At 40.9% G+C, this 14,480-nt stretch overlaps 1 protein-coding gene across 8 annotated transcripts in view; it reads right to left on the minus strand.

The window, feature by feature from the left end:
• Positions 1 to 14,480, minus strand: part of Wrn (WRN RecQ like helicase) — a 134,141-nt gene that overhangs the window by 55,976 nt on the left and 63,685 nt on the right. For all 8 annotated transcript variants that reach the window (XM_052162536.1, XM_052162538.1, XM_052162537.1 and 5 more), the window contains 2 exons: positions 14,270 to 14,352; positions 9,034 to 9,140 (listed from right to left, as the gene is read on the minus strand). In XM_052162536.1, the coding sequence (XP_052018496.1) occupies positions 9,034 to 9,140; positions 14,270 to 14,352 (190 nt within the window). The remainder of the gene's footprint in view (positions 1 to 9,033; positions 9,141 to 14,269; positions 14,353 to 14,480) is intronic.

Genomic DNA, 14,480 nt, shown 5'->3' on the forward strand with positions numbered 1-14,480 from the left:
ATTACCAATAAAGATAATATAGATTTAGTGTCTCACCTCCATAAAGTGGCTGTAGATCAAACCATAAACATCAAACGTGACAGGACACCAAAATGTGCTAAGTGGGCTGGCTCAGCTGGAAACATTTGTTGTACAAACATAAAGACCTAAATTCCAGGTCTTGTGTTTTGTGTATATGTATATATATGCTGGGTCCAGCCTCGGCTGAGGACGGGGCCTAGAGAAGAGGGGATGCAAGGGCAGCAAAGGGAAGGAGGAGCAGACACCGGAAATCACTCACTCCATGAGGGACGGGACAGAGCGGAAGCACATCTCAGAACGGCTGTTTCCACTCTGACAATGTCTGTCTCTTTCAGGCTTTATTTATACATAAAATCTTTTACTCATTGATTAAGCAGCTTTTCAAACTATATTTTCTTCTAAAATTTTCCTTGATTATGTAAGAATATTGAAAGAGAATCAAAGCAGGCAAACAGCAAATCTGTGAGAACTCAAAATTAACATGATGATAAAAATCTTCTTTTTAAAAAGTATTTTAATGGATATTTTATTTACATTTCAAATGTTTTCCCTTTCCAGGTCTCCCCTTCCGAAACCTGCTATCCCATCCCCCCTTCCTCTGCCTCTATGAGGGTGCTCCCCCACCCACCCACTCCTCCTGTTTTCCTGCCCTGGCATTCCCCTACACGGGGGGGGGGGGGGGGGGCAGCAAACACCCAATGGCCGCTCCTCCCACCGATGTCCGACAAGGCCATCCGCTGCCACACATGCGGTCGGAGGCATGGGTCCCTCCATGTGTACTCTTTGGTTGCTGGTTCAGTCCCCGGGAGCTCCGGAGGGTCCGGGCCGGTTGACACTGCTGCTTCCCCCATGGGGCTGCAAACCCCCTCAGCTATCAATTTTCTTTAAACTCAGTATCTTCTTCCTTATGATTGGTGTCGTAAAGCCTTGTGGTTACAGACAGGATGACTACTTGGATTTGATTCTGTTTCAGTTTGGAATAAGATTAATTGAGCAAAAGTTATTTTCTACTACCTATTATATCAAACTTGGCTTTCTACAAAAGTTCAATCTTTAAGCCTGATTTAATTCTTCCTTTCCTTCCTCTATATTTCTTTTACATTCGGCATAAGACCACCGTTCTTTTTTTTTTTTTAAATCTTAGAGTTGTTCAGCCCCTCGCTTAAGCAACGGTGCTCTATCAGAGAAGCTCTAGTCTAACAAGTGTGTTCAGGAGGCGGGCAGTTCATGGAGCCAGGATGCCTTCCTCCGTTTCTGTCTTGAACCCTTGTTTCAATAAGATCCCTACCTTTATTACAGTTCTGTAAAGAACGGAAGAACACCAGGCTTCCTAAACCTGCTTACTTTTGCCTTCAGGAAGGCACCAAGGCTTGTCACAGACCTGCATGATCAACATCTCTCCCTATACATACAAGTTCCTCGGTTCTAAAGTTGAAAAGTTGAACCTAGCAATCCAATTATGGCTTCTTAGCTTCTAAATTTTCCCTAAGTTTTTCTTCTTTAATAATTCTTATCAAATCTTCTATCTCATGCTTACTGACAACATTCATTAGTGATCTGAATATATTTTTAAGTAATAAGTTCTTAGGAAAGGCTCAATTCTCTGCATAAGTGTTTTTTCTGGGAGCTTTCGTTAATTCCATTCTTGTTTACACTAGCTTTTTGTTATCCCAGCTCAAGCTTTCAGAGAGAGGCCTTTGACGGTGAGAAACTTAGAATTGCAAGAGGTGTGCAGCAAGTATCCACCAAGGGCAGTGAAGGGTCGTCCTGGTTGTCCAAGCACCGGGACTCGTCAAACGGCACCTTCAGGACGCTTGGCATCATCATATATATGCATATATATGTACACTCACACACACACACACACACACATCTAGATGTTGTGACGCACACTTCAAATTCCAGTTTGTAATACTGGCACCAGGTAAATGTTCTCAGTGAACAGCCCGTCTTCCTGGAGAGACTTGTCAAACCAGACCTTTACTGATAGACCGCCCTTGCTTAAGCAAAGGGGCTGAACAATATGTAAGGAAGAAAAAGGACAGTGGTCTTAGGTCAAATATAAAAGAAATATCGAGATCCCTGGGACTCCCTGGCTGGTCACTCCATCCTGCTTGGCTAGCTCCAGGCCAGTGAAAGATCCTGTTTCCAAAAGACAATGTGAATTTTACCTGAGAAACAATACCCAAGAATGACCTGCAGCCTCTATACACACAAGGACTACAGATAACACACATGAACATATATACAAAAACATGCTAAGTGCTTATGCTATTCGGGTATAGAGTCAGCACCTTAAAAGGTTCCATTACAACTAGTGCAGCCACAAAACAGCGCAAGAGATTTCTTTCTGCATGGAACTTTCAACGGTCGAGAATTCCAAATGCTAGTGCATTCCCCACTGACTCTGGCAAGGGCTCAACTTAAGACAAAGTAAAATGACAAAGACAGAGCTACACAGGCTGCTAGATCTTTTAGTGAAATTTTTCATTTTTCCTATAAGGTCCTCAGTCACGCAGACTGCTAGCAGGAAAAATATTATAAACTCACCACAACATTCTAAAGACACAGTATGGAATATTGCTCTTTCAACTAAAAAGTAGAATAAAAAACAAGTTATGAAAATTAATGTGAATGAAACAGATCCCTCAGAAGTCTGCAGCATTTTATAATGTTAAAATTTTAGTCAAGGACAATGCTTACAAATAGCACATGGGACCATATACCCTCATTTGATGGCTACTTCCAGGTCGGTTTTGTGGCTACAGAACAATTATAAATAGCCCAACCTGTTTACCTTTGAGAAGAAAACTGGTCACATGCTGAATTATATTGGTGTCTACATATATCAAGTTCTCAGCACAAGGAATTAGTTCTTTAAGTGGGCTAGCCTTGATTTCCTTGGTAAGAGACACCAGTAGTTGACAAAGTAAGCAACAAAACCTAATAAATATTAAATATGCAGATTAAGCTTATGGCACTGTACATTTATGTGAATCTTAGCTATATACTCCATGAAACAAAGGCGGAGAGAATATATAACTATCCTTTTTCTAAATTGGATCATGTAACTTCTTCACACTCTGCATGATGCGCACAGATTTTAGTTAATTTCTTATTCCAGTTACTTAGTGTCTACCATTCTGATCTTTTTAGTGGGTCCTTATGATAAATTAGTGGGAAGAGTCAATACACCTCATAGTCTTCAAAAATGTGTCCTCCTGGTTAGATAGAAACGCTGAGGCTATGCAGAACTTTCACCTGGCTGTTCCCTCTCTGGGCTCATTCTTGTGATACCTTCCAAATGGGTTCTTTGTGTTAATTGTTTGGTGATTTCGAGCATTTTTAGATTTGCTATACTAATTTGGTGTAGTGAATCCAACAGCAATCCCAGTGTAACAGGATCAAAACAGTAACATCAAGGTCAATTAGAAAACTAATATCCACCAGGTGGCATTTCTGACCACCTGCTAACAGAGTCAGTTCTTAGAAACCCGGGAGGGGGGCGGGAAGCATCTACAGCCACTGCTAGAGAAACAACCTGCCAAGACTCTCAATGGAAGGAATATGCTGTTTCATCACTGGAAGAACTGAAAATGATCTCATTATGTCCAGAGTTAGATATAATAAAAGATTTAATTCCACCTGAAGAGTATTAGAGAACCGCTTAAATTATTTAAAACTCCTTTGACACAATCCTCAAATCAAAGGCCTAAGAAAGGATTACAAAGCATGCTCTTGATTTCCAGTTCCACAGCTCACTCTGTCTCATTAATCATCCTAATCAGTAGGAACCAGTCCTTCAGAGCCGTGTTCAGTGACCCGCACTGTGGGACATCTTCACTTGCCCTCTGTGCTGGCTGGTTTTGTGTGTCAACCTGACACAGGCTGGCATTATCACAGAGAAAGGAGCTTCAGTTGGGGAAGTGCCTCCATGAGATCCAGCTGTGGGGCATTTTCTCAATTAGGGATCAAGAGGGGAGGGCCCCTTATGGGTGGTACCATCCCTGGGCTGGTATTCTTGGGTTCTATAAGAGAGCAGGCTGAGCAAGCCAGGGGAAGCAAGCCAGTAAGGGACATCCCCCCATGGCCTCTGCATCAGCTCCTGCTTCCTGACCTGCTTGAGTTCCAGTCCTGACTTCCTTTAGTGATGAACAGCAGTGTGGAAGTGTAAGCTCAATAAACCCTTTCCTCCCCAACTTGCTTCTTGGTCAGGATGTTTGTGCAGGAATAGAAGCCCTGACTAAGATGCCCTCCTATGCGTGACTGTGCTATGGGCACTCTCATCTTTCTGTATGGCCTGCACCATTCCATGCATGATGTACAATTTGCTTCTATTGTCTCTACATTCCTGAATGTGGATCTCAACTCCCTCGAGGGGCTGTGCGCTATCTAGCTACCTAAGGGCAGGAAATATAGCTTGTCTCTTTCAAATAATTCATGTTGAAATCAGCACAGTATATTATGGTACAGCTATTTATTACCCAACTCTTTTAAAACTACCTATAGTTTTAAAAGTTACTTCCCTAATTCCCAGCTTTCTGACCAGAATTAATTGATTCAAGTAATTATTGAGCAACTGCTATGAGTCAAACACTAACCCTGCTTTTATAAACCAAAAGAAAAGGAAAAGCTCCCTCTTGTTATGGTTTAGATACAAATTGCTTATCTGTGTAGAGAAGGGTGAATTCCCAGGTAATAGACCCAACCACTGAGAGGTGATTGGATAATGACGGCTATAACCTGACCCAGTGGCTTAATTCAATGATGGATTCCATTAAGAATCTGATACCATCACTTGGATATGAAAGTGAAAAACTACGTAACATAAACCTCAGGGAGATGTGATACCATCAGTTTGTGCCTTTATTGGGTGAAATGGCATACTGCAGCCAGAGACACAGAACTGTGGGGCAGATTCAGAATGATCACTTTGAACACTGTATTGAAATAGACTGAGGACAGAACCCAAGAGGTTATCATAATAGCCTACATGATGGAAGATGCAGGCTAGCACCAGGGAAATGGCAGGAATCAAGAGAAGTGATTAGCATCTGTATAGACTTGGAAGATCACTTGCAGCATTTCCTTACTGGTGAAATGTATGCTGCAGAGTGGTAAAAATGAAAGAGCTACCAGGCAGAGTGGTGCACACTTCCAATCCAGGCACTGGGGACACTGAGGCAGAAGGATCTCTATTTAGTCATGGCTATATAGCAAAACTCTCTGGTGATGCTATCAAACAAGGTGAGAGAGTCTCAGGGAAAAGCAGTCAGAGTGGGAAGACCACCAGGAGCCAGGTTTCGATGGGTTAAGTTTGAGATACCTGTTAGGAACCCAAACAGCAAACCTTTAAGTTGGCAATTATGTGTATATACATAGCCTATAAATCTCCTATAAGATGTATAATTTATACAAAATGCAGTGCAATGCCAAGTGCTGGCATGCAGGCAGAGGACCTCAGTCACATCGTGGTGGAACTAATCCAAGTTGTAAATTTGAGGGTTCTCCATAATCGGATGGCATTTGAACACAGAAGAGAGAAAGTCTAAAACAGGTACCAGTATGCCAACCTTAACAAAACAAGAAGGTACAAAGGCACAGAAGAGGCCTGCGGAGAAGGGCAAGCTGGGAAAGCAAGCAGGCAAGGGAAATGTGCTGTCCTTTGACAGCTGAAGAACTATGATGCTATGAGTGGCGAACTTAATGAACGGGCCTGAAGGCTAACTTGGACAAGAGTGTCTGACCCAGGGCAAGATACATACTTAGACTCCAGAGTACACTTGTTAGTTTTATCCTCCTTCAATATTCTATCTGCTAGCTGTAGCATTAAGGGTTTGCTGCTGTTGCTGACTTGTTTACTTAATCACTGCTCAGTCAAATCTTTATGAGAAAACCCAAACAGAAAAAACTAATTTTAAACATAGCAATTTGCTATTAATATGTAAGATTGATGATTAAGGAAACTTAAGTCAGACAATCTCACCAAAAGGACAAAAAAAAAAAAAAATCAATGTTTTTCTTGGTTTAACCCATTTAACTGGGAAGCTTGTGCGACTGTCTTTCTATCACCAGAACCTAAATATAGGTCACTTTGTTAATTCAATCAAAATTAATACAGCAGACTACAGACCAAAACACAGGCTGATACAAACACTTTCAAAAGATTTCCAACGAAGAGGCAAAAGCAATTAAGTAGATAAAAGCCCCCTTTCCACCCAGTTGGGGGGAGGGGTGGGGTCCGAGGTCTCCTCTGCATTATAATGTGGGATCAGGCTCATGTCACTGTACTTCACAGACTCAAACTCACGTCTTGACACTTGCAGAGCAAGCTCTTTACCTGCCATGACATCTCAGTACCCTCTCTAACCTAAATTTACATCATTCACATTTTAGCAAAAACTACAGGAACAAAATTTCAAGATCTGAGACTAAGAAACAAAATCCATAAAAGAAAAAGAAATATTCTAGATTTTTATCCAATTTAAAATTTTTCTTTATAAAAGACTGTGGAAATAAGAGGAAAAATAAAATTTATAAAGAACTATTTACAAACGAAATATCTGACCAAGAACTGACATTTATAAACATTTAATTCCTAGCAGTTAACAGAGGGACTGGGAGACTCCTCAGTGAGTGAGGATTAGGACCCGAGCGTGGATCCCCAGCACCAACATAAAAGCCAGGCACAGCTTGCACACTTAGGACCCCAGTGTCCCAGAGCAGAAAGAAGCCAGGGCCTTGGTGCTCTTGAGAAGCTCCCTGGCTACTGAGAGACTGTGTTTCACATAAAATAGGGTAGAGAGGAAGAGAGGAAGACGGCAGCATCAACATCTGCCCTCTACAGGGGCTGCACTGTAGAGCAAACCACACAGGTACATCAACAGAAGCACATGTCCCCCCCACTTCCCCACCCCTCCTTATCCCTCCCCCTCCCTCCCCCTCTGCCATCTCCCCAGGTGCTTAACAGAAAAAATACAACTCGATGAAACTAGGCATTTAACCAAATAAGAAGCTCACAAAAGATGTTCAACACCACTAGCTATTAGAGAAAGGCAAATTGGAGACACAAGCTACCACTCCACTCGTATCATAATAGCTAAAATACTACACAGTAGTAAGAGAAAACAATGGCAAGAAAGAGAAGCTATTGTTTCTACGCTGCTGGGGAGGGTATGATACAAAATGGAGCAGTCAGCTAGATAGTAGCACAGGGGTCTTCCTACAAATGAAGCCAGGACTTCCCATTGGACCCAGAACCCACCATCCAGCCATCTATCCCAGGAAACTAAAACTTACACTCACAGGCTTTCTAACCACAGACCTGAACCCTGAGGATATATACAAATATGCAGTGTCCTCATTCATAATATCCTAAATCCAACAAACAACCTAAACGTTTCCTACACACTGTGATGAGTAGAAATGATGCAGCCACGCCCATTTTGTTCGTGAGGAACAAGAAATAACTACATTTTTAGGTACTATTTAAGAAAAGAGAATGAAAGAACTATATGTCAAAGCCATACTATACTACACACCCACCCCCTCCATCCCTACACCCCTGCCCCCTCCATCCACTACACCCCTGCCCCCTCCATCCACAATGGCATTTTCCGATTTCAGATGCCTGTGACCAACCAAGTCTGAATATATTAAATAAAAAGTTATACCAAAAAACAAAGAAAGAAAGAAAGAAAGAAAGAAAGAAAGAAAGAAAGAAAGAAAGAAAGAAAGAAAGAAAGAAAGAAAGAAAGTGAAAACAACTTATATTTTCCTTTATCTTTCTCCTAAGACAGGGCAGCCTAGAACCTACTCTATAAACCAGGCTGCCCTCAAACTCAGAGATCCTCCTGCCTCAGCCTTCTGAGTGCTGGGATTAAAGGCGAGCTGCACCAGCGCCCAGCAATTTATGTTTGGAATTATGCAGCATTCTGAGTAAGGTGATGAAATTCTTCACTGTACTCACAATGTTGTCACCCCATTCTCCCCATGGAGGAAGGACCCCTTGGTCCAGAGTACCCACACAATTCATGTTCTCCCATTAGCCATCTACTAACCATCTCAGTTACGAGACCATGAAGTGCTTGTGGTTGGGTGCCGAGTACTCTACTCAATCACAGTCCACACAGTCAGGAATAATGATTGTGGTCATTTTTTTGCTATAGCATATTGTCACAGAGAGTCATTCTTTAAATTCGTCCTCTGTGCATAATATACATTGAGGGGGTGTTTCCAGGCATCCATGGGTTCTTGGAACAGTATCCCCTGTCACTAAGGAACAGTAACTGCCATTTTTAACTGGCATGTTCAAAACTGGTTTTCCAGCTCTTGTCCCAGGGAAGAACATGCAACCTGTGCCCTGACAGCAGGAATGTGACACAACACAAAGTCGCACAAACTTAAAACACTGAGACATCTTCCTGATGTTTTTTGGTTTTGGTTTTGGTTTTGGTTTTGGTTTTGGTTTTGAGACAGGGTTTTACTGTGTAGCCCTGGCTGTCCTGGAACTCACTCTGTAGACCAGGCTGGCCCCGAACTCAGAAATTCACCTGCCTCTGCCTCCCAAGTGCTGGGATTAAAAGCGTGTGCCACCACTGCCCAGCCTTTCTGATGTTTTTGAATAACACATGGTACTTGAGGATGAACCTTGTAGGTGACACTAGAGTGTCACTCAAGGTCTAGAGTGACACTAGAGTGACACTCAAGGTCAAAGGTTAGACACTCCTGTTAAGAAATCCCTTAATAAGCTACATGCCAACCTCAAAAGGAAGCCAACTTCAGAATTTTAAAAACTAAATAAGCCCCCTGCTCACATCCGATAACTCTCCCGTTTATAGAGAAGTCCTGAGCTATCTGAACATTGCCCAATTCTGGAAAGCCCTGATGAAAATGTCACTTCAAGACAGTAAATTTGGTGTTGGGGGTGTAGTGGGATGGCAGAAGCCCTGGGGTCGATCCTCAGCTGAGAAGGCTGGGGTGGGGTGGGGCACCAGATCTGGCAACGCTTACCAATGGAAGTGCTGTCTTCAGAGAGCCCAGCGTCCTGAATGAACTTCTAAAATCATGACCCCACTCAGAAATGCAGTGAGCCTCATCCACAGCCACAAGTGTGATTCCTAAAGAAAAAAAAAAAACATACAGGGGAAATACACACAACAGCAACGGGTGTGATAGCTACACCAAAGAAAACATACAGGGAAAAATAAGGTTCAAAGAGAAAAACGCTATCTAAGACAATATTGTTTTGTTTCTATTAGAACATATGTTTTACAGAAAGAATAAGCCAAATCAAGGTATTTGGCTCAAACACATATGCCCATAAGAAGCAGAAATAATACCAGATAACATCAAACTTCGTAACTCAGAATAGGAGGCAAGAGGAGAAATTAATAAAAGAGGTTAGCATAAAGGAACTATTTACATCGTAATTCAAACAACACACTCTATTGCAGTTTTCATTACTATTCCTCAAAGACATACATAGCTTACTGTCACTTTGTCCCAAAATTATCACTTATAAACCATCTGCAACAATGTCCTTTCAAAAAGAACTGCCCCATTTCTTTTAGGCAATAATGTTAATCTTATCTCATAGATTAGCTATCATCAAAGACAAATAGCGCATTTCTACTGAGATTAAGTCTGTCTTTATCTATAATCAAGCACATATCATATTACAGGAAGTTCCTCTGAAATGCCAATAACTGAAGACAAGATGACATCCACATTGTCTAACATAAAACGGTCTGGGAAGAACTAATTCCCACTGTGTGCAAAGTAAGTAGTAAAAAGAAACATAACCCCACACACACTCTGCCCCACACCACACACTAAAACAAGATCAATGGAGTCTTAATGCATTTTAAAGGGTTGTTATATAATCAGCTATCAAAACATCTTGACATTTCAAAGAACTGACTAGTAATGCCTTTACCCTTATCAAATTAATACTTTTAAGAGAAAAATAGCCTTTGTTATTTGCTAATAGATCCTATCAGTGAGGTGATTTAAAACATGTGCTTTAGAATTAGATGGGCTGTACATGAAGCGTCGAGCAAGTTACAGATCTTTTCAGTTCTCAGTTTCCTCAAAACTACTCAGTTTCCTCAGTGTGCAGCTGCTAAGAAGGCTCAGTGGGTAAAAGCCTGAGACCTTGAGTTCAACCCTCAGCAAGCACAGAGAGAACTGACTCCCACTGTTCTCTGACCTCTGCAAACACACTGTAGCATTACACACACACACAAACACACACACACACCACCACCACCACCACCACCACCATCACCACCCCCAGCAGCATTGTAAGAAAACATAATACAGAGTAGGTAGTAACAGTATCTAATACACCTTACTATTCTAAGGTTACATTAGAACATTCACATAAAATACTCAGGTAAGGCCATGCCCAGAAAGAGCTTAATAAAAATAAACTTCAATTGTTATTACTACACGGTCATTATGATTTAAAGCCCTCTTAAGAGCCAATGTGGTAGGAAGCACAAGCATGTAATTCAAGATCAGGAATTCAAGGCTATCTTCAGCCACAAAGAAAGTTCAAGACTTGCCTGAGCTGCAGGAGGCCCTATCTAAATAAGAAAATTAAATTAACCCTTTTCTGGATAACCAAAATACACTTGACCTCAAGGATCTCACAATTCAGAAGAGGAAACAAAAAAAAAAAAAAAAAACCACAGCTGCTCGCTGAGACCATGGGCTACACTGCCGTCCTCAGACTACGAGAAGGAAAAAAGCAAAGAAGCAAATGGTGATTTTATACCACTGAGTAATGAGATTCCAGCGTTATTCAGACACCTATTCTGAATGTAGAAATTAACAAGGCCAGATTTTAAGTTAAATGACTTAGAAGCCTTTAGTTATAGATCTGACAAGCAGTTAAATACAGTTGAACTTTGTTAATTCAGCCAAACAAGCTTTAGCAAAATTCACTTTGAATGCAAAAGTTCAAATGTTTTCCCAGGTCCTGTACATATTTCATTTAGGCATCTGTCATTCAAGTCTCATTCCCAAAGTTAAAATACAATCACAAGTGCACCTGGGAAGGCACCCCATATAAAGTACGATTGCTATTTCTGTTATAGATCCAGACTCCTTAAAACAAATTTAACATTTACCTAAAAATGACAAATCTGATTAGTTAAATGTCAGACTACTGTACAAATAACATCCAAAGTGTATTCACTTTTGTAGGCATTTTATAGTTTTTTGCAAACAGAAGCCGATGGGAAACATTTAAAAAAATAATTTTCATTTTGCTTATCCCTTTTTCTAAATCACCCCGAGAAAGTATTTCTATCCATTAAAGGCAAAGAATTCTGCTCCAGTGATGAAAAACTTATCCGTGTTATCTGGTGTTGTTTGCTTGCTGGTGTGTATGTTTGTAAAGCAGAATGGAGGTCGGACTATCTGATCCTCCCCTATCATCCTCCACAGCTGATTCAAAGGAAGGAGAGAGAAAACAAGGAAGGACAGAAGGAAGGAAGGAAGGAAGGAAGGAAGGAAGGAAGGAAGGAAGGAAGGAAGGAAGGAAGGAAGGACAGAAGGAAGGATGGATGGAAGGAAGGAAGGAAGGAAGGAAGGAAGGAAGGAAGGAAGGAAGGAAGGAAGGAAGGGAAAAGAGAAAGGAAGGGAGGGGAGGAGAGAAGAAGGGAAGGAGGGAAAAGAGAAAGAAAACCACAATAAACAAAATATACACTGTCTGGGGCGAGCAAGAGGAAGTGGGTCTTCCCTTCAGCGTAATATCGAATGCCTAGAACCCACATGGTTGGCAGAGAGGACCATCTGTCTCCTTCAAGTTACCCTATGACCACAAACACCAACACTCGGAGTAAAACTAAAAATAAACTAAACTGAATGAGGTTTGAGCTCAGGCCTGGAGCATGCTAGGCAAGCAGAATCATTGAACTAGATCCTCAGAGCCTCTGCAGTATTGACCATTTACCTCATAAAAAGTTATAACTACTTGTCAAAAGCTTTTAATGTTTATTTACTTACAATAGTTATTAATTTAACATCATTATAAATTAAAACAAATACACACTAAAAGTGGAATAAAATACACTCAGAATAGAGTTACTGATGACCAGTGTTTTAGATATAACCATGAAATTGATCTATAAGGTAGACGGGCTAAACCACAGTGAAATGCTCGAAAGAACTCCTTCCAGCCATTACAGAATACACATCAAACTTGTTTTCCATTATAGGCAAAAACATGCCAGTGAGAGCTAACAGAGAGCATAGGCACACTCCGAGAATATATTTCCTTAAATATTAATTTATGCCCTCATTCTTTGTTGGTTTCAACACATACTGAAATATAAAAGTCTGCTTCTTTATATTTTTTTTCAATTTCCTTATTTATTATTGGATATTTTATTTATATTTCAAATGTTATCTTCTTTCCCGATTCCCCACCCCAGAAACTTCCTACCCCATCCCCATCCCCCTGCTTCTATGAGGGTGTGCCTTCACCCACCCACCTCCTCCTGCCTCCCCACCCTCGAATTCCCCTACACTGGGACATCGAGCCTTCACAGGACCAAGGGCCTCTTCTCCCATTGATGCCTGAGAAGACAAACACTATTAAGTGATAGGGTACATGTCTTTGTTACCATGACCAAAGCAATTTGAGGAGGAAGGGTTTATTTGGCTTACACTTCCACATTACCCTCATCATTGATGGAAGTCAATGTGAGAGCTCAAGCAGGGAGGAGACCTGGAGGCAGGAGCTTGGAGTGGAATGCAGAGTGAAGTCTTTGTGTCTAGCTTTGAGTGAAATGTGTCAGCAAAGCCTCTGTTATATTTGGGTTAATGAGTAGAGGCTGAGAAATTGTTTTGAGATTATTTGAACCTTGAAGAAATGTTGTCTCCCTAGAAAGTCTGTACTCAGTACTATGCGAGAGCTTGCAGCTGCATAAACATTGGTCCTAAGACATTCCTGGAAAACCTGGAGTTCTTACTTTTTAGATTATGCATAGCCATGGTCACAAGGGACTGAGGTTTGTGTAGGTTGTCTGCCCTCTCGAGCAGCAAAGGCAAGATAACTGTGGTGGTTGAACCATTTCATAGCCTCAATTAGCCTTGAATAATGTTTGAACAAAGTAACTGGAGTGAGCCTTCCCAAGAAGGCTGAACCCCTCTGCTCCTTCCAAAAAGAATAGATTAGCATCTTGATGAGCTTCTCCCTCTACTGTGGCACGACCCAGCAACACCAATCAATGTAAGCCATGGTGCTCACAGAGGAATGCTGCTCACTGGCTTGCTCCCCATGGCTTGTTCAGCCTGTTTTCTAACAGCACCCAAGACCACCAGGCCAGGGATAGTACCATTCACAATGGCACTGGCCCTCTATCATCAATCCCTAATTGAGAAAATGTGCTACAGGATTGCCTTCATCTTGACCTAATGGAGACATTTTGTTAACTGAGTTCCCTCCTCTCTGATGACCCGAACTTAAATCAAGTTGACATTCAACTAGCCAGTCCAGTCCAATACTGAAAACTTAACCTATATGAAATTACTGAATACCCAATTCTAAAAAGAAAACAAACAAACAAAAAAAAAAAAAACAAAAAAAAACCCCTACAAATTTGGAAAACAATTCTATCTGGTAAGTTGGATAAAATTCAAATGAAGGTTTTGAATATGGATGGCGTCTGTTTCCTTTGGAGCTCTTAGCTAAACTTGACTACATCTCCACCACCAAAAAAACCAAAAACAAATAAATGTTTCAGTATAAACAATATCACAACATTTAACTAATTTTACATTTATATTTTCTAAGAAATAAGCCATTTAACAGCATTATTCTAAAGTTTGAAGGGCGATTCTTATGAACAAGAATGAGGAATACTACAGTGATTTTCATTTAGACTCAGAATATGAAACAGGACAAATTACAGACTCTGGATTCAGCGTTCAATCAGCAATGCACAGAACAGACAACTGTGTGCCTCATCCTACATAAAGGAGCAGAGAAGCCTCAAGAGTTGACAGTGTGACAAGGATGCATTCATGCCTGTACCCAGATATAACTCTAACCCAGGAGTCCCACATCTATGGAATGAGGAACTATATAGTATTATGAAATGGGACAAACGTCAAATTGGTCAGAGATTTCCTAGGAGAGCAAATGTTTGAAATAAGCCTTTAACAAAATTGGAATCTAATCTCTAAACATACATGGGTTTCTTCGTGCTCACCAAAGTCCTACTTCATTACTTACCAATATTAGAGTCAAGTTGCTGAAGTAGGTCCAAGTTACCAGAACAGAACTCTGGAGTTATATAGATGATCCTATATTTGCCTCTATAAAGACGAACAAAAACAGAAACAAATTGAAACACTCCAATAGGAAAAAAAAAGGCATCCAATGAGTGACAACAAAATCAAAATAAACAATATATTTTTTAGTAGCACATCATCCTGATAATTAA

The sequence above is a fragment of the Apodemus sylvaticus genome, chromosome 18 (assembly GCF_947179515.1).
Source record: "Apodemus sylvaticus chromosome 18, mApoSyl1.1, whole genome shotgun sequence".
Classification (NCBI taxonomy): Eukaryota; Metazoa; Chordata; class Mammalia; order Rodentia; family Muridae; genus Apodemus; species Apodemus sylvaticus.